Here is a 22281-nt window from a genome sequence, read left to right on the forward strand (position 1 = left end):
TCGATCAGCCCTAACCTGCCTCGATCAGCAGGCAAATGCCCAGTGAAATAGTCAGGTTCCACATATCAGCTACAGAGAAGATTAGGAGCATGCTGAGATAAAAGGAGTTAAGTTATCCTTGAATGGTGCAGCTAATGAAGGTTAAGAAAATGCAAGTTGGAGACCCCTTAACATTATTTCACTGATACTGACTACTAAATTAACTCATACAAGTACAATAGATGCACAAGAATGACAGTGCTTAATTCTGCAACATTTGTAACTTCTGACCCTATACAGTAAACACTTGTCATCATGTCCCTCTTCCCATACTGGAGTAGTTCCACCATTTCATTTGTCTTGGTGGGAGGCAGAACCTCTCTCCCACTTAGAGAAAATAAAAGCAGCAGTATTGCTTGCTCAGTTTCCCTGGGAACTAGAGCAGGGACATGTGACCAAGTCTTGGCCAGCCGCATGGATCACCTTATTTTGATCTAGATGTATTGGTGTAAAGAACAAGAAGTAGGCAATTTTTTTCTGGAGGTGGTCACATCTGGTTTTCAGGCCTCTGGGGGCTATGCGCAGTGACTATTGCTGATAGTATTGGTGGCAGTATAAGTGAAAAGAGTTTAGTGTCTACAGCAGTGACCTCATCAGACAATTCTGGGATATGATTTTGACTGTGGTTCTGACTATATGACCTTTCTTAGTCTTGTCCATTTTATTGAGCCTGGTTGCTTAGCCTTTGTGGAAATTCAGGAGTTCCACATACACTTTCAATAAACTTATTTCCCTCTATGAATCAACCAGAATTATTTTCTGTTGCCTATATCTAAGTATGTTACAACCCTGTTGTTTAATGGCAGGCCCAGAGAACACTCAATTATAACTAAAGTCATGCTAGTGGCTTACGCTAAATACATGGTCTCATGTGCTTTGGTTTAAGGGATAGGTCAGGACAATATTCAATGGGAAAAGCCATAATATGTAACTAATTTAGGTATTTCTGGGAAGTTCTAAAGGAAACAGATGTGTAAGGGACAAAACTGTTTTCCCAGAATCACTGGGAAAACTAGGAACTGTGTTTTGGGGTTTTGTCTAAAGAAGTCCATATTCTGCTCACCCATTTTCTGAAGGCTCCCTTGACATCCCCATTCCTCAGGCTATAAATGAAGGGATTCAGCATGGGGGTTACCACCGTGTACGTGACTGTCAGGATGCGACCCTCAGTCACTGAATAGCTGGTAAGGGGCCTGAAGTAGACCCATGTGAGTGTGCCATAGAAGATAGCCACCACAGTGAGGTGGGAGCCACAGGTAGAAAAGGCTCTCCACTTGCTCTTGGCTGAGGGGCTCCGGAGGACCACTGAGATGATGTGGGCATAGGAGGTAATGATGAAGGCCAGAGCACCATTGATGACAATAACACCCTCTGTGTGAATCATCAGGGTGTTGAGGTAGGGGCTGGAGCAGGAAATCTTCATCAGAGGGTAGAGGTCACAGAAGAAATGGGGGATCTTGTTATCTGCACAGAAGATCAATCGGCCCATGAGAAAGGTGTGCAGCAGGGCATGAAGATGGGAGAGGATATGGCACAGAACCACCATCTGTGAACACAACGTTCTGGTCAGGATCATAGGGTAGCGGAAAGGGTAGCAGATGGCGATGTATCTGTCATAGGCCATCACAGCCAGAAGGAAGTTTTCCATGGCTGCAAAGCAAATGAAGAAATAAGTCTGGGCTAAGCATCCCATGTAGGAAATAGCCTTTGTAGGAGAGAAAATGTTCTGCAGCATCTTGGGGACTGTGGTAGAAGTGGAGCAGACATCTGCCAAAGCCAAGTTACTGAGGAAGATGTACATGGGGGTGTGGAGGCGTGGAGTATAGATAATCAGTGTGATGATGGCAAAGTTCCCAGAAATGTTGATTGCATACATCAGTAGAAAAAGAAGGAAGAGTGGAATCTGCTCTGGGTGGGTAGAAATGCCCAAGAAAACAAAATGGGATACACTGGTCCAGTTGGTATTGACCATCTGTTGCCATAAGAATAAACAGGATTATCACTTTTTATTGAGGTATATAATTGCCATATAACATTATATTAGTTTCAAGTGTACACCATAATGATTCGATATTTGTATATATTGCAAAATGATCGCCACATTAACTCTAGTTAACATCCATCCCCATACATAATTACAAATTTTTTTCTTGTGATGAAGACTTTTAAGATATACTCTCTTAGCAACTTTTAAATATGTGATGCAGTATTATTCAGTATATTCACCATGCTATACATTATATTCTCATGACTTATTTTATAACTGGAAGTTTGTACCTTTGAACTCCCTTCACCCATTTCACCACTCCCTGCCCTCTGCCTCTGGCAACCATCAATCTGTTCTTTGCATCTATGAGTTTGTTTGTTTTTGTTTTTGTTTTTTTTTTTAAGAGAGAGAGAGAGAGTGTGCATGAGCAGCAGGGTAGGGACAAAGGGAGAGGGAGAGAGAAAGAATCTTAAGCAGGCTTCACACCCAGCACAGAGCCCAATGTGGGGCTTGATCCCACGACCCTGAGATCATGACCTGAGCTGAAATCAAGAGTTGGATGCTTAATTGACTGAGCCACCAAGGTGCCCCAGAGCCTTTTTTCCCCGTTAAATTCCTCATATAAGTGAGATCATGTGGTATTTGTTTTTCTCTGATTTATTTCACTTAGCATAATGCCCTCAAGGTCCATTCGTGTTGTTGTAGATGGCAAGATTCCATTTTTTTAAATGGCTGGATGGTATTCCATTGTATATATATACTACATCTTCTTTATCCATTCATCCATAGTTGAACAGTTAGGTTGTTTCCATGTCGTGGCTATTGCAAATAATGCTGCAGTGAACATATATCTTTTTGAATTAGTGTTTTGGCTTTCTGTGAATAAATACCCAGAAGTGGAATTGCTGGATCATATGGTAGTTGTAGTTTTATTTTTTTTGAGGTACTCCATTGGATATCTGAGCAGGCTGTTTGAATTCTATCACTTTTGTCCTCCGATATAAACTGCACACAGTGTTGATAATGGGATCAAGTACTTAATTATTTTCCAAAATAGTGAGGTATGGATTTTTCATTATCAACAGCATCATCACTATTACAAATTGTACAGATGCACCAGTATTATGAATTAGAAAACTAAGGTATGGAAAGCTTAACCTTTTTTTGCCCATGAAGGGCAAAATCTGATCTTAAAGTCATGCTTATCAGGTTCCAAAGTCTATGCTAGTGACACTATATAGCATGACTCCTCAAATAAAACCAAGGCACCTTATTCATGGTAATAAGACCTCTTGATGGGCTATATAACCAGGTAATCTGCCTACTAAAAGGGATTTCAGAGGTTATTTGGTCCAACAATTTCTATTTTGGGGAGTGCATACTCCTGGTGGTACCCAAAGACTTCTCAAAGAGTATACAGACACATCTTAGGAGAAACCGTTTCCAGATTCTCAGCTTCTATATTCCTCTTTTCTGAAATCATTTTGTCTTCAAGATATTGTGAACCTTATGCATTATTCTGTCTTCTGCTTAGCAAATGAAAGACATACTTTCATCCAGGGGCACCTGGGTGGCTCAGTTGGTTAAGCAGCTGCCTTCAGCTCAGGTCATGATCCCAGGGTCCTGGGATCGAGCCCCGCATCGGGCTCCCTGCTCGGCGGGGAGCCTGCTTCTCCCTCTCCCTCTGCCTGCCTCTCTGCCTACTTGTTCTCTCTCTCTCTATCTCTCTGTCAAATAAAGAAATAAAATCTTAAAAAAAAAAAAGACATACTTTCATCCATCTGAAATCTTACTAGATGTACTGGCTCAGGATAGAAAAACCTCAAAGGAATCTAATGAATGGACAATCAGAACATGAATAAAATGGATGACTTTAATAACCAATAATAAGTCCTTTTTTAGATAAGAGGTTTCCAATCTTTTGTTCTCAAAAAAGCCTTGGTTTCCTTATCTCTAAAATGGGGGAATATTAATAACACATCACTCATGAAGTTGGTATGAGAATGCAATAAGAGTGCCTGGTCCATGGCAAATGCTCAGTAAATGCTGGAAGTTATGCCTATCAGTTTTTCAGTCCTGTTCTACTCTTCTCCAGGTTTTTCTGGGAGTAAGTGTTTCTGCTATCCAGGTCTCTCTACAGTGAATCTGCTCCGCATTGTCACTGTCTTAATCTGAAACAAATAATACATTATATGTTAAAAAAAAAAAAAGAAGAAGAAGATAGTAGGAAGGGAAAAAATGAAGGGGGAGAAATCTGAGGGAGAGATGAACCATGAGAGACTATGGACTTTGAGAAACAAACTGAGGGTTCTAGAGGGGAGGGGGTGGAGGGATGGGTTAGCCTGGTGATGGGTATTAAAGAGGGCACGTATTGAATGGAGCACTGGGTGTTATATGCAAACAATGAATCATGGAACACCACATCAAAAACTAATGATGTAATGTATGGTGATTAACATAACATAATAAAAAAAAAAGTAAAAAAAAAATGTGGTTCCCAAGAACTAAGCAAAGTTCTGTGAGTCCGGTCTTTCGTCACAGGGTCATAATGATCTGGGCTGGTCATAAATCATAGCCTTTTGGGGGAAATGAGAGTTGGCGTTGTCCATGGCTAACCCAAGATTTCTTTTTTTAAAAGATTTTACTTATTTATTTGAAAAAGAGAGAGCACAAGCAGGGGGAGCAGCAGACAGAGGGGGAGGGAGAAGCAGGCTCACTGAACAGGGAGCCCAATGAGGGACTCAATCCCAGGACCCTGGGATCACGACCTGAACTGAAGGCAGACGCATAATGACTGAGCCACCCAGGCGCCCCTAACCCAAGATTTCTTAAACTTTACAGTTAGATCATTGGGGAAAAAAGTGTGAACAATTAAGAACAGCCTCTCTGTAAGGCACTTGCACATGCATTATCTCATATAATCATCAGCAATCCTGAAGACACTTCCAGCAGCAACAGTCACTCACTATTCTCATCTTCCAGATGAGGAACCAAAGCTTTGGGATGTGAAGTGATTTGCTCAGCATAACTCAATGGCAAGTGGTCTGGCTGGGCTTCACCTTACAGCTGGATACCTTGAGTTCTCTACATGGGCTACATCACACTGCCCATTTAGTTTACTTAGCTCTTTCCCCATGGAAATGGATTTATCCATCACTGCTGGACTGTCTGCTTTTATATTTCAAACTAAAGGATGTCACCATGATACAACTCAGGAGAGTGAACGTGAGACTTTTCAATTACAAAGATCTGGAAATTTATAGTATGCTATTGAACTATTGATTTCAATGTGGTATGATAATGAATGAGATCTAAAAGTTGTAGCCACTCTTTTAATGAGCACTTTCTGTAAACCAGGAATTGTTCTAAGAGCTTTACCTATATGATTTTTATTTGGTGACCACAGAAACTCTGTGACATAGGTATTATTATCTCTGTTTTATAGGTGAAGAAATTGAAGCTCAGAGGGGTTCTGTGACATGCTCAAAGTCACAGAGTTAGTAAGTAGTAGAACTAGAATTTGCATTCAGTTTCATTTAAGCCCAGAGTCTATGCTCTTTTTTTTTAAAGATTTATTTATTTGAGAGAGAGAGAGTGTGTGTGTGTGCAAGAGTGAGAGAGAATGGAGGGAGGGGCAGAGGGAGAGAATCTTTAAGCAGACTCCCCATTGAGCGTAGAGCCTGACATGGGGCTCAATCTCATGACCCATGAGATCATGACCCTGAGCCAAAACCAAGAGTCACAGGGAAAGGGAGGGAAAACTGAATGGGAAGAAATCAGAGAGGGAGACAAACCATGAGAGACTCTGGACTCCGGGAAACGAACTAAGGGTTACAGAAGGAGGGGGGTGGAGGGATGGGGTAGCCGGATGATGAGTACTAAGGAAGGCACGTGTTGTGATGAGCACTGGGTGTTATATGCAACTAATGAATCATTGAACACTATGTCAGAAACTAATGACGCACTATATGTTGGCTAACCGAACATAAAAGAACAAACAAACAAACCAAGAGTCAGATGCTCAACTGACTGAGCCACCCAGACGCTCCTCAATGTCTATGTTCTTAACCAGTGGACTATGCCATGCCTTAAGCATTCCCTAACTATTCCAGTTCCTGCTTTACTCTATGTTTCTTGTTTTCCACTGTGCTATCTTGTGCCTTTGGCCAGTGATATGTGTCTATCACGTTTTTTTCCTACTTTAATTCTCATTATAGAATTAGAGAGTAGATATTATCATTCCCATTTTCAGATTATTAAATTGAGAATCAGAGGGATGGATTAATTTCCCCAGAGGGATGGATTAACTTCCCCACAGAGCATAGGGTTGGATCATAGAGCTAACTCAGAAGTGATGCTCCTTCTGTCCCAGCTCATCCATTTAGCACCTAATGTTTTATTCTTGTCCTGTGCTTCCTCCCCTTACTAGTCTGTCATTGTAATTGGAGCCTCCAAATCAGAGCAGGGGGCCCTGAGTTTATTTAGAAAACATGAGATGTCTCCCCTCAGTTCTTAGGGTAGTTGTAAAAAGTTCTAAGAAGGGAATGTGTTATGGTGAGCCCTGTGAATTGTTTAAGACTGACGAATCACAGATCTGTACCCCTGGAACAAATAATACATTATATGTTAATAAAAAAAAAAAAAGAAGTGAATGACCTCTACCAGATAGTTTGCAGGCTATGCCTGCTCCCTGGGGCAATGCCCATCAAGCTTCTGTGACAAAGCTGCTCATAAGACTGGAGAAAGCCCCAGAAGTGGTTGGAGGGCGGGCTGCCTGGAACCTTGGAGTCCTCCTCATCTCCCTCATAGCTGCTGGAGATTACCCTACCTGACGCATAGGGCAGCATATCAGCTCCTTGTGGGTAAAGGAGAATAATGTGGTATGGGGCAAGGGCTGGGAAGCCAGGAATGGGGAACTACTAGAGAAGAGTCTTTATATAAGAATGTGGACAGAGAAAAAGTAGTGTGTTGTGTGAGAATAGTTTTAATCCAAGAATGGTAAGATTTGGGCTTTGGTCTCAGATTGCCATGAAACTTTTCTTGGGGGCCTTAGGAAAATCTCTTCATTCTTGGGAGCCTCAGTTTCTTCTTTTGGGAAATGGGAAGAAGAACCCCTGCTTTCAATACAAGAGGCTTTGTAAAAAACAAAAACAAAACCCCAAAAAATCCAAAAAGAGACTGTGGACTTAAAGGCCCTGTAACAAGTCTGTGAAACAGTGCAGGGTTGTTTGTTTTAAATTCCTGTAGGAACTTGGCTTCCCTATCACAGAATAGGTCCCCACAACTCCTGGCAGTCAGAGCCACAGACTTCCCTGATAACAGAGTTGCCTCTCTTTCCAAAATGACCTTGATAAATAGAAGAGGCACTTGGATAACACGACTTAGTCTATTCTCTGGGTTTCTCAGTTTGATCACTAATTCCTAGAAGTGGAAAGAAAAGTCTGGGTCAGTTTTTAAGAAAGATGAAGTTGACAACTATGTCCAGGGGTTCATTTTAGAATCATCCAATCCTGATTACCCATGATACCTCCCCAAGTGATTGAAGCTTTCTGGGATTCCATCAGATATTTTCTCTTTGACTCACGAAAATTTCCCTGAAAGGAAACACTCTTGACTGTTTAAATCATTCAGTTTGTTTGTTTTTGGTTTTTGGTTTTTGTGTGCGTGTGTGTGTGGCTAGGTTTTAATAAAGGGAGGGGAGAGTCCATGAAGACATAGCATGTCTGAGGGTGGCATAAGGAAGAGGCACTACGAAGGGAAAGAAAAGGAAAAAAAAAAAGAAGAAAACTTAGGGAGTCAAAGACAAACTTCACAAAATGCACAATACTGTGCAAAGGATCCAATTTGAGAAAGATGGTTATCCCTCCGGAAATTGCAGAGAGCAATTCTTGCGGGGGAATTACCTGACTGGCTCAGCAACTGCAGTGTGCTTGTGAAGCCCTGAGTGCAGAGACTCACCTTATTGTGGGCCTCCAACTGGACTGGAACGGGCTGGGCTGGGTACTTCCTCCCTCAGGCAGCATGTGTCATCGTGTCTTCTTTTAACAGTAGCATAGAGCCAACCACTCTGGGAGGACAGAGGAAGTGGCCCAGCATCGCAGAAAGGAAGGCATCAGGAAGGAGTTCAAGGGAAAGGGCAGCCAGCCTCATGGGGGGAGGGGGTGTGGGGCTTCTGCTGGTCAGGGGCAGGAAGGCATGCCTGGGAAAGGCACTGGGAGATTTTATCCCATGCTTCTGCATGATTCCATGGTTCTTACTAGCACAGAGCCCCAAGCGTGTCATTGTCCAAATCTGAGGCTGTCCCTGGGGGGTGGGGCCCAAGAGGCAGAGCTTCCAGTATTAACATTAGTGACTGCCTGTGGCTTGGCAGGTGATCCCGGGACTGGTCAGGACCTGGGAGATCGGCCTGGACATGGATTCTCTGACATGGACTCCAAAATTTGACTCTGAGAGGTCCTTGAAGATTCGCCTCTTATTTTTACATTTCACTTAAGTTATACACCCTTATTTAAAAATACTTAGCAGTGAAACATGTATCAAGTGAAAAGTGAGAGTCTGTTTCCCACCTTCCCCATTCCTCTCCAGGAGTAATTGCTGTTAACGTTTTGACATGTACTTACCCAGACACTTTTCTATGCATATATGTATATGTATAATTTTGTTTTTACAAAAAAATGGAGTCATTTGTTCTGGAGCTTTCTTTGTTTCTCTCATCCATATATCACAGATCTCCTACGTCACAATCAGACCTACCTCGTTATTTTAAAAGTAATGATTATCGGATGTTCTACAAGTTGTAGAGATTCCTTCCTCAGGCCATGTATCTCCTTTTTTGGGGGGCTATCACAAAAGCAATGCTACATGGATATTCTTTTTACAGATGTCTTTGTGTATATATTTTTTTCTAGAAATGGAAATGCTATATGAAAGTATATGTGCATTTTTAATTTCAGTTGGCACCACCAGATTATCCTCCAAAAAACTGGAGTCAATTTATACAGCATCCAAGAGCACATAAGAGTGTCCTTTTCCACACGTCCTAACAGCACTGTTTGCAAACTCTTTTCTTTTTTTTTTTTTTGCAAACTCTTTTCTATCTCTCAGTCTGATGATGGAAAAAGAAACTATACTTTATTACAGTTTTACTTTTTTTCCTAGTTGCTGGGGGAATTTTTTTGTATTTTTGACCATTTTAGTGTTTCCCTTCTTTGAATTTTCCAGCTAAATCCTTCCCCATTTTTTCTCTGTGGTTGCTCTGTTTTTATTATTACTTTGCAAGGGTTATAATGTGCTTAAGAAATATTCTGTTATGTTTTCCTTCTTGATCTGACTGATAACTCTCTGTTCTCAGTATGCAGCTTGAATAGATGTTTTCCCTTTTACTTATGCTCTCTTCATTCTGGGAACACAAATCATTCATCTCCCTAGAAAGAGAAATGGAACATTCTTATCAGCTCTCATGTCAGTCTGCTCCCAAACATCTGAAACTTACATGGACACAGATGTCATGGAATGCACGTAGTTGGCAATCAAAATAGGTTACATAAGTTGAGTGTTTACTATGAGTCAGGCCTTCTGTTTAAAGTGCTCAGATGCTTTCGTGTCATTTAGTCCTCCCAGTGACCATATGAGCTACCCCCACGTTCATTGCAGCATTAGTCACCATAGCCAAGATATGCAAACAACCTAAGTGCTGCTGACAGATGAATGGGTAAAAAAATGTGATAGACACCCAATGGAATATTACTCAGCCATACAAAAGAAGGAAATCCTTCCATTTGTGATAACATGGATGAAGCTTGAGACTATTATGCTGAGTGAACAAAGTCAGATAGAGAACACAAATACTATATGATCTCGTTTATATGTGGAATCTAAAAAAGCCAAACTCATAGAAACCAAGAGTAGATGGTGGTTTCCAGGGGCTGGGGCAGGAAGTGGGTGAATGGGGAGAGCTTGGTCAAAAGTATGTCCTTCAACTGTTATTAAGATGAGTAAGTTCTAGGGATGTAATGTACAGCACGGTGAGTGTAGCTAACAATACTGTTGTATATTTTAAAGTTGCTAAGAGCGTAGATCTTAAATGTTCTCACCACACACACACACACACACACACACACACAGTAACTATGAGATAATGGATGTGTAAACTAACTTTACCGTGGTAGTCATTCCACAGTATATATGTATACCGAGCCATCAAGTTCTACACCTTAAACTTACACAGTGTTACAGGTCCATGTATCTCAGTAAAGCTGGAAAAAACAAACAGTAAAAAAATTTTAAATGGGAAAAATTAAATTATACTGTTTGGGCACAGATGTGTATGTGGTAAAATTAAAAGGGAAATCAAAGAAGTGATTAACATAAAACATAGAATAATGGTACTTTCATGGGGGAGAGGGGAGTTGCAATTTGACAGAGGCACAAAGGCAGGTTCTGGGAAGCTGGCAATGATCTATTTCCTAAACAGGTGGTAGATGCGTAGGGTTTGCCTTGGGAGAAATCATCAAACCATAAAAACAAAAATTAGAAATTAAAATACATTTTTAAAAATTTCAAAAAAATTTAAATAAATATTCCAAATAAAACTCACTCACTTATTCATTAATTTCTATATTGATTTCTTTATTCTTTTATTTAGCTAGATCTTCTGGGATATGGTAGTGGATAAGACAGAGCTCCTCCTTTCATAGAACTTAAAATAAAGCATAAGAGATGTTATACACTAGACTACAAGCTCCATGAAGTCAGGGGCAAGGTGTATTTTGTTCTTCATGGTAGCCCCAGTATCGAGTGTCAGGCACCTAATAGGAACTTAGTACCTATTTGTAGAACGAATGGAAGAATAAGTAAAGTAGTTTCTTAGGCAATTACTTGTTAAAATATCATTGAGATAAGTGCATTGAAAGAGAAACACAGGGAGTTTGGAAAATGTGAATCACAAAGATCTAACCTAACCTCCCTGAGGAAATGATGCTTCAGCTGAGATCTGAGAAGAGGAGGAGAAGAAAGTGTTTTATTGTTATTCGCAAACAATGAATCATGGAACACTACATCAAAAACTAATGATGTACTGTATGGTGACTAACATAGCAAAATTTAAAAAAGAAAAAAAAAGAAGCATTTTAGGCAGAAGGAATTTTGGGGGAGCCACAAACATTCAAACTATGGCAGTGTTGATCCAAATTATTACAAGGAAATAAGATTGCTGCTAATTAATGAGGGCAAGGAGGTATATGTCTGGAACTCATGGGATTCACTGGGACACCAGCAGGTGCTTTCATGAATGGTTGTAATGAGTTAGACCTATAATGGGTAGTGTGGGCAGAGAACCCTGATTCTGATTGTTCACTGAGGACCCAAAGTTATGATAAAGCACAGGTGCAGTGTTTCAAAGTGATAAAATAAATATTACAGAAGAAGAAATCAGAGCACCGCTAAGAGTGAATTGTTGTTAGATAAATTCTATAAACAATATGACATAATTGGTAATAAAGCTCATGTGCTTGTGACACTCAGCTAAGGCTTCCAGGGGTGTCTTTTCCACACGACCTCTGCTTGAAATGCTTAGGAGGATGTAATTTATACAGGGAAGATAAGAGAAACAACTTTTTAAATTGGGGGCCCCCCAGCATTACTGGAATTTAGATCCACTCCAATTCACAGATTTTTTTTGTCAAGTAATTGTACAAAGACCTTTAACATTGTAATAATGTTCTGCAACCACAGAGAACTGCACCAAGCACAGCTAACAAGGCCATGGAAAGCAGAGTCAGAGAACCTAAAGTCAGACGTGAAAGACACCATTGGACAACCAACCTAGATCAGTAGAAGCACAGAACAAGTAGAAGGGAGATCTGGTGGAGGAGATGACATTTTAACTATAATCTTGAGGCAAACTGTAGCAGTGGGGACTACAGCTTGTCCTACTAACCCTTCTATTATCTTTTTTTAAAAGAAAAATGGCACTCAGTCACCACTTTAAAGGAGCAGTGACAGGGTGTAGTGAACTTAACGTAGGGTGCGAGAGGGTCTGAGCGGTGCAAGGGGTAAACAGTAGTAGACACTGTTGTTACCTCATCCATGTACCCTCAAGTCTTATCATTGTCATGATACTGACAGGAAGTATGTGACTTTCCCCCACATACTTTCAGATAGCAGCATATCCGTCTACGTCTGAGAGCTATTTCTGGCAGCCAGAGGTGTCCCCGGGAGTCCCATGAGTTCCAGGTAGACATGCATAGCAGAGAAGAAGTGCTGAGGAATTAATGCTCCCTAGGAGCAGCCTGCAGTCTCAGCTGTGGGAGTTGGGTGGGATAACTTAGATCCCTCGGGTAGGATAACTTAGAGGTATCTGTTCTGCACTGGTTCCAGAGTTCCCCAGCAATAGTAAGGGCTAGTTATGCACAATGGTAACTCACGTGGTAGTGTCTCTTTATTGCCTACCTTCCCTTTTCTGTCTTGGTTCCCCACTCCCTCCTGGTGTTTCCTAGGATCGCCTCCCAAAGGAACTGCTTGTATTCAAACTCTTGTCTCAGGACCTGTTTCTAAGTGAACCCAAATAGATTCCAATATTATGGCTTAAAAACACCTTGTAAAGGTCCCCCTCTGGGGGGGACATGGGCACTGGGCCAGGACACGTCAAATCTCTCATTTCATGGTGGATGCCATTTGGCAATGAAATGGCCTAAAATATGCCTGCCAAATTCTATATGTCTTCTTTTTAGTAAATGTGAAGAACTACAACCTTTAAAAAGCATATGATTCAATCGGCTGCCCGATTACTCAGCAGGGAGGGGTCAGGCTCACAAGACCTACAACAACGAGAAGAGCTGCTATGAAAACAACAGCTGTACAACAAAATGAACAGTTATTTTTTGGGTCCCTCCTACATGTCAGGGATCATGATAAGCACTTCAGTTACAGCTGTTCAGTTATTTACTGTTTTTTCAAAGTTATAAAAACATATTGTTACCTCATTATTACGTACCAGGAGACTCAGAGATGTTAAATAACTTACTCTAGATTCTCCCAGACTCTAGATATGTGCTGGGGCTATGATTTTTCAGATTGTTGGGGGTGTTTGAGGGATCTCAATAAACAACACCTGCTTTCCCAGTTGGGTTCTAAATCAACTACTGAGTAAGACAAGGGCAAACAAAAGATGGGGGCCAAATTGCTACTTTACTCCTGATGATATCTAGGTTGGAGACATGACTTGAGGTGAGAACCTAAATGTTTTTCTGACTGACCCCAGAAGCAACTACTGCTGGAATAGGGAGGGTTCCCAGGTGTGTATGAGTGGCCGATTTGCCCTTGGAGGTATATAGCAGAGCATATGCTCCCTGTGAACAGGCTGGTCCTCAATAAGAAACAGGGATGGTCTGGGCTGAGTGTGCCCAAATTTCTTTTCTGGGGCAGAGTGAGTAAGGGAACAGACTAGGGCAGTTATTACACAAATTGAATCTCCTCCACTTTGAGGTACAAGTCAAGCTGAGTGAAGAAATATTCTTCCCAACACTAGCACACTCTTCCACCTATATTAAATCAACCTTTGGTGACCCACGTGGAGCAAATATGGAGGAATTAAATAATCACTGGAAGAATTCTCCTTAACGGGGCGCCTGGGTGGCTCAGTTGGTTGAGCGGCTGCTTTCGGCTCAGGTCATGATCCTGGAGTCCCGGGATTGAGTCCCGCATCGGGCTCCCTGCTCGGTGGGGAGTCTGCTTCTCCCTCTGACCCTCCTCCCTCTCATGCTCTCTGTCTCTCATTCTCTCTCTCTCAAATAAAAAAAAAAAAAAGAATTCTCCTTAACATGGTTTCTACCTCCATATTCAGAGACCTCCAAAATATTTACCAGAGCGAGCAATCACCTAGAAGAGCCTTCATAAATGACAAGAAGACTGGAAACAGGGCTTCCAGAGAGGGAGTGATTGAGGGTTGTCCCAACAGAGAGAGGGAAGTCCTAAAATTAAGATAAATAACAGAACCGAAGATTTAGATTCCATAAACATTTGTGGAGCACTAACTGTGACCCAAGTAAGCTTATATATTATTTATTATTCATTACTCTTATTATGTAGTTGTTTTTCCCGTTTTACAGATAAAGAAACCAGACCTCAAAATGGAAGAATGTTCCCCAAATTACATAGTGTGAGAGTGGAGGGCTTTTGGTTCTGATTTGTAACTTCTGATTTCAAGTCTTTAGTTCTTGTCACTGTAACACTAAATATTATTGGAACTGGGGTATATGCATGTAGGGTGTTAGACTAACATAATTCAATCACTTTATTTTATAAATGTTTCAGGAAACCAAGGCTCAGAGACAATCAAGTGATTATCCACTGTCACCCAGTTCATTTCTGACAAAGTCCACCCTAGAACCCAGGGCTTAAACTAACGCCTCATTCTGATGTTTCAATAGAACACTGCCTGTTTAAATATAAAGTGTCAGGTTACTTCTTTTGTATTTATTGCTACCAGACATAATGGATCCTATATTCTTGGGCCAAGGACATCTTCCATAGTTCAGTTATAACTTGACCTAAACAAAAATTTGGACCTTCATTTTCATTTTATATGTATACAAGCCCCCCACCCCCCACAGGCTTTGCTTAGAGACCAGTAAAAATAACAAGAGCCATTTTGAGAGTAGGTAGTAAACTACTCAGAGCGTGGGCATTTCACAGAGATGATCTGAGGTTACTGTTATCACTGTTATTACTGTTATCACTGACATCTATCCTTAGATGTCAATCTGTACTTTGAAATATAAACCTAAGAAAAAAGAAGTCTCTAGTGCAGGGAAGCTCCAGTGGTTAGGCTATCAGGAGGCCAATTTCAACTCCCAGCTCTGAGTCCTGGAGTCAGGACTGTAAGGTCCTAGGAAAGAATGTTAGAGTGTTTTTCTTCTGAGTAGTTTTCCCAGAGCCCCCTTCATATCCCTGTTTCTTAGGCTGTAGATGAAGGGATTCAGCATAGGGGTGACCACTGTGTACATTACTGAGAAGACTCTGTCTTTTCCACCTGAGGAGGTTGACGGAGGACATAAATAGACCCCGATAGCAGTGCTATAAAACAGAGAGACCACAGAGAGGTGGGAGGTGCAGTTGGAAAAGGCCCTTTGCTTACCCTTTGTGGAACTGATTCTTAGAATAGCCAAAGCAATATAAAAGTAAGATGTAAGGATGCAGGTGAAGGGTCCAATTAGCAATGTTCCTGCCACAAGGATGAGCACCAGCTCATTGACATAAGTACTGGAGCAGGCCAGATTCAGGAGTGGAACCAGATCACAGAAGAAATGGGGGATGATATTGGGGCCACAGAAAGAAAGCCTCATCACCAGGAGGGTATGCACTAGGGCATGGAAGGTAGTGACCACCCAAGACCCAGTCACCAACAGGATACACCGTTGGGAGTTCATGGTCATGGCATAATGGAGGGGGTGGCTGATGGCCACATAGCGGTCAAGTGCCATCACAGCCAGGAGAAAGTTGTCCAGATCTGCAAATAGGCCAAAGAAATAAAGCTGTGTCAGACACCCACCATAAGAAATCAATTTACTTCCTGAGCCAATATTATCTAGCAGCTTGGGAATTATTGTGGAGATAAAACCAATGTCAGAAAAGGACAGGTTGGCTAGGAAGAGGTACATGGGGGTGTGGAGGTGTAGGTCAGAGGCAATGGCCAGGATGATGAGCAGGTTCCCCACGATGGTGACCAGGTACATGCCCAGAAAAAGCCCAAACAGGAGAGGCTGCTTCTCTGGCTGCTCAGAGAAGCCAGTGAGAAGAAATTCATAGATGCTGGTCTGATTTCTTCTGTCCATGTCTGGAATTCTGTATGAAACAAATTTTTATTATAAGTAGCAAAAAAGTAAAATAATGCTGTGTATATCATATTCCTATTAGAAACCTCATGTGGTTTAGACAATTTTGTTTTGGCAAAGCTCAAATTTATAATTGTGTGTGTTAAAAAAGACCATTTGGATCAAACTCTTGTAAAGTTATAGATTGGTGTCAGCACCTGACCAGCTATCCAAGGCTCCTTCAAACTACTCCAGCTGTCCCCATGACACATGGCGGTACCTGGTGAAAAAACAAGTGTGCTCTGATCGCACAGATCCCGTCAGCTTTTTTCATTGAAGAATAATATAATTAAGTAAATAATGTTTTACTTATATTTAACAATTAATTAAAATGAAATGAAAATAATTAACACTATATATAATAATTATAAATAATTATGTAACCAATTTAAGATTTTTTAAGGTAAAAATTCAGAACAACATATGTATTTATAATTCCATTTTTGTTAAAATTAAATTACTCCATTTAGTCCCTTTTTTAAAGTTTCCAGCTCTTTGGGGCACCTGGGTGGCTCAGTCAGTTAAGCCTCCGACTCAACTTCCACTCAGGTCATGATCTCAGGGTCATGGGATCCAGCCCCATGTCCGGCTCCCGCTGGGTGTGGAGCCTGCTCAAGATTCTCTCTCTCCCTCTCTCTCTGCCCCTCCACCCCACTCATGCTCCCCCTCTCTCTCTCTCAAATGAATAAGTTTAAAAAAATCTTTAAAAATAAATAAATTCATTTTTTCATTCATTCCAACTTTATCAAGATAAAATTAACAGATAAAACTGTATATATGCAAGGTATACAGTGTGATGTTTTAATATACATATACATTGTAAAATGATGATCACAGCCAAATTAATTCACACATCTTTTGCCTTAGAGAATGTAAATACCCAATTTGGCAGGTACAGTTCTCATGGCAAGTGAAGATTTTTTTTTTTTTAAAGATTTTATTTGACAGAGAGAGACACAGCGAGAGAGGGAACACAAGCAGGGGGAGCGGCAGAGGGAGAGGGAGAAGCAGGCTTCCCGCTGAGCAGGGAGCCCAATGCGGGGCTCGATCCCAGGACTCTGGGATCATGACCCTGCAAATAGGCCTTTGGCAGATGCTTAACGACTGAGCCACCTAGGCGCCCCGGCAAGTGAAGATATTGATGCTCTTGGCTCATGCATCTGTCTCTTGTGAGTGTGATTGATGTGAGTCAGTCCATTTCAGTTTAACCCAATGCTTGGATAAGATCCAGTTTCTATACTTGGCAAAGCTAATGGCCTCAGACCATGATTATTACTCTGAGAGGCTCAGACTCTTTTCTTTCTGGTATCTCTACCTCTTTCACCACTAACTGCAACCAAGTCCAGACTCAAGAGCTTAGCAAATAGCAGGAAGTACAGTGATATAATTCATTGTTTTCATTTAATCATGTCACCTTTACAGTCAGAATTAGAAACAAAGGAACATTTATTCCACTTTTTGCTTTTCTTGCTCAAAGGTAATTAACCTTCAGGAATCGAATTATTTACTAGAAGCGTACAGCCCATCAACAGTTCCATTGATTCCAAAGGAAAAATTTACAAAAACAAATTAATATTCTCAGAATTCTTCTGATATTCTGGGCAAATAAATTAATACAACCTAAAACAATTGACTTTTGGGAAAATGATAGGTCCTTTGGTCTCCACTTTATTATGACAGATGGTCTAACACTATGGTTAGTGGTCCAAGCTGTGGGAGGGTGTCAGAGCCACCTGGGGCACTTCCTATACTTCTCAAAATTGAATCCCCACTATATCTATATACTTAAAACCGCTACATGAGACTCATTTATTTGTCTCCAAGGAGAGTATTTAGGTTACATAGCGTAAAGGGAAAAATTTAGTTTGTACTCAGAAAATTTTGACTCACCTTCTCTATCAAACATTGTAATATGGCTTCGAATAATTCACTTAACCTCTCAAACTTTAGTTTCCCCCTCTGTGAAGAAGGGTAACTGATGTCATAGGCTGTTGTGGGTCTCCTTCTAACCATCAGAAAAATGTCCAGGCTCTTTCTTATCATGACATAATTAGCCCTTCTTGAGTCTGTCTCCATCTTTCTGTCCAGTGACACTTCCCCGTCATGCTCCCCCCACCTCCCCCGCCCCGTCTCACCTATGAAACTGCTCACGGTCGTCAGCTCACTCATCCTGCCTGCGTGACTTTGGTAGTTAGCCCTTTCATCTTCCTAGATATTTCCTCCCCCTCTCCACCTGGCAAGAGCTCGGGTGTCAACATTGGACAGTACTTTACATTCTCCTTTTGGAATTCATTGCTTTACCCTCTGTGCTCCCACAACCCTGTATTCTGGTCTTGCTGGAACACTTGACATACTGCCTTATAATTAGTTGCTCATCCCTATTAGATGGTGTGTCCCTCAGTGCCAGGGACTCATTTTTCTTCATTTTGTTTCTTCTTGTGTATGTACTTCGTATGTACTGTTGAATAAGATAGTGGATGCATGGGCAGTAAAATGGCTTCTTAAGCTATGATGAAAATTGTATGATGTTATCATTTAGCTACCAGCATTGCCTTTTACACTATAAGTAAATTACAGTTAATGGAAAAGGTGTGTGAAGATCTTAGGTTGCCTGGCATGCATTCTTTTTTTTTAGCATGCATTCTAATACATTGAGGGTATTCAAAATTGTGAAAAATTTAAAAAGTATTGTGAATGTTGAATTAGTAAGTCTAATTGGTTGCGTATCTTCACAAGCACTGAATGTGTGGTTTATATTTTACATTTGAATTAAATATTGTTGGGTTTTAATTTAAAAATGCAGAGAAAATTGATGCTTGGAATTCAGATTTAATAGGAACATATCTTCTCATAGGTCTGAATCCGTTCCTTAGGTGCCCCTTCTGAGTGTTGAGGAATGTTCCCCCAAATCTCTTGCTTTTCCATATTTGAAAACAGTCAGTCTGACCTGACATGCTCCATCCACATGTCAAGTCCCTTTCAGGAATATATAGAGGTTTCAGGAATGTAGTTTCAGGTACTAGAGGGTTAAATTCATAACCCAGTGAAATAGTCCTCTGGATCAAAGCTACTCTGCCACTCCACCCTTTAAGGACTAATGGATATTAAGCCATCTTATACAACTCAATTTTATGAATGAGTAAACAGAATCTCAAAGAGCTGCTGTAATCTGTCCAAGTTCAGCACCACAACTGATACCAAAAACAAGACTCCTGAAACAATTTCCAAAGGACCATTCTGCTTCTCTTGACTGACAGGGAAGGGGGAAAGCATGGCCAGTGACTTACGCTCAGTCCTGAGTTGGGCCCAAAAGAGTGTCTCATTTTTTCACGTTAAGGTAGAGATTTGACTCATCTGCTCTGGGTTCTCACTTGTCAAGAGTGGAGAAACCATATTTGATGACCAGATGAAAAGACAGCATCTTCCTCTATATTTAAGGCATAAGGGACTCCTGGGACATGGAACCCTCATCTACTCCAAGGATGGAGAAATGAGAGCAGGCCATCCTAGATCCTGAGTCAGCCAAACTGACTAGAAACCCAGAAAAAAAGAAGCTATCTACCTGCAGTTTTTGGAGCAATACCCAGAGCTCCCTGCTGGAAGTTGCAGAGACATCTGGGAACACCAGTATTCCCAGATGAAGTATTCACTGTGGGAAACACCTTCGTCTGTTGCCAAGTCCTCAAACTCTAAATGAACTGCTCTGTGACTTTGGGAAGTTCACTTATCCTCTCTGGACTTTGATTTTCTCAGGTAAGTAAGTCAGAAAACAATGTTCTCTCACAATAGAAATCTTCGAGTTCTATTTTTAACTTTTTAGAGAACCTCCATAGCAATTGTACTACTATATATTTACCCAAAGGATACAAAAACGCTAAACCAAAGGGTACATACACCCTAATGTTTATAGCAGCATTATCTACAAAATCCAAATTATGGATGCAGCCCAAGTATCTGTCCACTGATGAATGGATAAAGAAGATGTTGTACATACACACACACACACACACACACACAGTGGTATATTACTCAGCCATAAACAAGAATGAAATCTTGCCATTTGCAAAAACAAGGATGAAGCTAGAGAGTAGTATACTAAGTGAAATAAGTGGGTCAGAGAAAGACAAATATCACCTGATTTCACTCATATGTGGAATTTAAGAAGCAAAACAAACAAGCAAAGGGAAAAAAAGAGGCAAACGAAGTAACAGACTCTTAACTGTAGGGAATATACTGATCTTTTCCAGAGGGGAGGTGGTTAGGGGGATGGGTCAAATAGTTGATGGGGACTAAGTAGTCCACTTGTTGTGATAAGCACCAAGTGTTGTTTGAAAGTGTTGAATCACTATGTTGTATGCTAACTAACTGAAATTTAAATAATAACAGAAAAATAAGAGCTGAACAAATAAAAAGGTCAATTTCATTCAGGCTAATTTCTATAAGGAGAACAACCAATATCTGAAAATTAAAATGTCTCACTTGAGTGGTTTTGCTTTGATTTTTATAGGGAAGGCAGAAAAGTTATAGATGGAGTGATTTAGTGTTGAGGTTTCAATCTGGGAAATTCTCAGTTGGCTAGCTGAACATTAAATGCTTCTCTATGTTTCTAGCTATTTTAAAGGAACAGAAAGTTCTAATCTTAGTTAATCATGTGAAATTATATGTGTGTGTGTGTGTGTGTGTAGAAAAAAAATCTTAGAGTTCCCATTTTTGCCATCCTAAGTGTATCAAGTGGTAGCTCATTGTGCTTTTATTTCACATTTCCCCAATCCTTAATGATGCTGAGCATATTTTCTTGTGCTTATTGGCCCATTCTTGTATCTTCTTTTTATGAAGAGTCTGCCCATTTTTATTGGGTTAATTGTCTTTTGATAATGATTTGTAGGAATTTTAATTCTGATTTATAGTAGATATGCTTTCTCATTTTTCCTTTAGTTTAAGACTTAAAAAAACCCCAAATTTTATCAAGATGTTTAACCATCCTTAATTTCCATACATCTTGCAGCATTTCCTAAAAATGTTTATCCTTTAAGGTGCCTCAGCTGGTTAAGTGGCTGACTCTGGATTTCGGTTCAGGTCATGATCTCAGGGTCCTGGGATCCAGCCCTGCATCAGGCTCCCCACTCAGCAGGGAGTCTGCTTGAGGATTCTCTCCCCAACACTCACACATGCTCTCTCTCTAAAATAAATAAATAAATCAATCTTTTTTTTAACATTTTACTCTTTTTTATTATTATGTTCAGTTAGCCATCATTAGTTTTTGATGTAGTGTTCAACGAGTCCTTAAAAAATGTTTATCTTTTAAGTGTTTCTTTTTTTTATTATGTTCAGTTAGCCACTGTATAGTACATCATTAATTTTTTATTTTTTTTATTTTTTAAAAATTTTATTATGTTATGTTAGTCACCATACAATACATCATTAGTTTTTGATGTGGTGATCCATGATCCATTGTTTTCATATAACACCCAGTGCTCCATGCAGTACGTGCCCTCCTTAATACCCATCACAGGGCTAACCAATCCCCCCTCCCCCTTCCCCTCTAAAACCCTGTTTGTTTCTCAGGTCCATAGTCTCTCATGGTTCATCTCTCCTTCCAATTCCCCCTGCCCATTTTTCCCTTCCTTCTCCTAATGTCCTCCATGCTATTCCTTACGTTCCACAAATAAGTGAAACCATATAATTGACTTTCTCTGCTTGACTTATTTCACTGAGCATAATCTCCTCCAGTCCCATCCACGTTGATGTAAAAGTTGGGTATTCATCTTTTCTGATGGCTGAGTAATATTCCATTGTATATATGGACCACATCTTCTTTATCCATTCATCTGTTGAAGGGCATCTCAGCTCTTTCCACAGTTTGGCTATTGCGGACATTGCTGCTATGAACATTGGGGTGCATATGGCCCTTCTTTTCACTACATCTGTGTCTTTGGGGTAAATACCCAGGAGTGCAATTGCTGGGTCATAGGGTAGCTCTATTTTTAAATTTTTGAGGCACCTCCACACTGTTTTCCAAAGTGGCTGTACCAACTTGCATTCCCACCAACAGTGTAAGAGGGTTCCCCTTTCTCCACAACCTCTCCAACATTTGTTGTTTCTTGCCCTGTCCATTTTTGCCATTCTAACTGGTGTAAGGTGGTATCTCAGTGTGGTTTTGATTTGGATTTCCCTGATGGCTAATGATGATGAACATTTTTTCATGTCTCTGTTAGCCATTTGTATGTCTTCTTCAGAGAAGTGTCTGTTCATGTCTTCTGCCCACTTTTTGACTTGATTATTTGTTTTTTGGGTGTTGAGTTTGAGAAGTTCCTTATAGATCTTGGATACCAGCCCTTTATCTGTAGTATCATTTGCAAATATCTTCTCCCATTCTGTGGGTTG

At 40.6% G+C, this 22281-nt stretch overlaps 3 protein-coding genes across 4 annotated transcripts in view; 1 reads left to right on the plus strand and 2 right to left on the minus strand.

Moving 5' to 3' along the window:
• The window catches only part of LOC118017723 (olfactory receptor 1L8-like), a 224418-nt gene that overhangs the window by 120614 nt on the left and 81523 nt on the right, over positions 1-22281 (plus strand). The gene's annotated exons all lie outside the window — the stretch shown is intronic.
• LOC118018122 (olfactory receptor 1Q1) lies at positions 1052-2092 on the minus strand. Its single transcript, XM_035016591.1, has one exon. It carries the CDS (start codon positions 2009-2011, stop codon positions 1052-1054), a length of 960 nt encoding a protein of 319 aa, XP_034872482.1. The 5' UTR covers positions 2012-2092.
• The window catches only part of LOC118017712 (olfactory receptor 1J2), a 12149-nt gene continuing 4720 nt past the window's right edge, over positions 14853-22281 (minus strand). Inside the window, exons 2-3 of the mRNA XM_035015869.1 lie at positions 16955-16969; positions 14853-15847 (exon numbers count right to left, since the gene is read on the minus strand). Coding sequence (XP_034871760.1) covers positions 14926-15847; positions 16955-16969 — 937 coding nt within the window. The 3' untranslated portion in view covers positions 14853-14925. The remainder of the gene's footprint in view (positions 15848-16954; positions 16970-22281) is intronic.

The sequence above is a fragment of the Mirounga leonina genome, unplaced genomic scaffold (assembly GCF_011800145.1).
Source record: "Mirounga leonina isolate KUSES-001 unplaced genomic scaffold, KU_Mleo_1.0 Mir_170, whole genome shotgun sequence".
Classification (NCBI taxonomy): Eukaryota; Metazoa; Chordata; class Mammalia; order Carnivora; family Phocidae; genus Mirounga; species Mirounga leonina.